This window comes from Octopus bimaculoides, chromosome 9 (genome assembly GCF_001194135.2).
Source record: "Octopus bimaculoides isolate UCB-OBI-ISO-001 chromosome 9, ASM119413v2, whole genome shotgun sequence".
Classification (NCBI taxonomy): Eukaryota; Metazoa; Mollusca; class Cephalopoda; order Octopoda; family Octopodidae; genus Octopus; species Octopus bimaculoides.
In genome coordinates, this window is record NC_068989.1 from 75816966 (window position 1) to 75818138 (window position 1173).

At 35.0% G+C, this 1173-nt stretch overlaps 1 protein-coding gene across 1 annotated transcript in view; it reads right to left on the reverse strand.

Annotated features, from left to right (window-relative positions):
- LOC106868257 (uncharacterized) overlaps nt 1-1173 on the reverse strand; it is a 207241-nt gene that overhangs the window by 106956 nt on the left and 99112 nt on the right. Inside the window, exon 12 of the mRNA XM_052970932.1 lies at nt 428-572. Within this exon, the coding sequence (XP_052826892.1) occupies nt 428-572 (145 nt within the window). The remainder of the gene's footprint in view (nt 1-427; nt 573-1173) is intronic.

Genomic DNA, 1173 nt, shown 5'->3' on the forward strand with positions numbered 1-1173 from the left:
ATACACTCATACATACATACATGCATACATACATACACTCATACATACATATATACATACATATATACATACATGCATGCATACATACATACATACATGCATATATATATACATACATTCATACATACATACATACATACACACATACATACATACACGCATACATACATACACACATACATACATACACTCATATATACATACATACATACATACACTCATACATACATACATACATACATACATACATACATACATACATACACTCATACATACATACATACATGCACTCATACATATATACATACATACATACATACACACATACATATATACATACATACATACACACATACATGTATACATACATATGTGTGTCTGAAAATTACAATATAATGCTAAATCGGGTTATAATGTTATTCCTTACCCACTGAATATTTAGCTTTAAAGCCTTTTTTATTCTTGATGCTGTTGGTAGTGAAGGAGACGTTTACCTGTCCATCAGGTACCTCTATATCTGCTACATTGACTGCATTTACTTCCACGATTTGACTGCCGTTATTATATTTCACCTGAAAGTGGGGAAAGTTGCAAAAGTAGAAAATATTTTATTTGTTCTTTATAGAAACATACATATATGGAAGCACGCACGTACGCACACTCACACACACGCACACATGTTTTACTTATTCTTTTACACGTTTCAGTTATTGGACGGCGACCGTGTTGGGATAGTGTCTTGAAAGGTATTTTATAGAGTAAATTGGCCCCGGTACTTATTTTTATAGTCTGGTACTTGATCTATTGGTCTCTTTTGCCGAACCATAAGTTAAAAGGACATAAATAAACTGACACCGGTACGAACCTCGGAAAATGTGGAACGCGTCAGACAAGCTTTGATACAGAATTCGATACAGACAATAATGGAAATGCTGATTTTGTGAACTCCGAGCGTTACATCTAGATGATAAACAACTTCCTTGTGCCTAAATTACGATGAAAACGTATGCTTATTCGACGTGTGTGGTTTCAGCAGGATGGGGCGACGGCCTTCAAAGTCAGAGCATCAGCAGACGTTCTTCACCCTCTCTTTGGTGACAACTTCATTTCCAGGTTTGCTGACATTCGTTGGCCCCCTCGGTTGTGTATATATATATATATATATATATATAT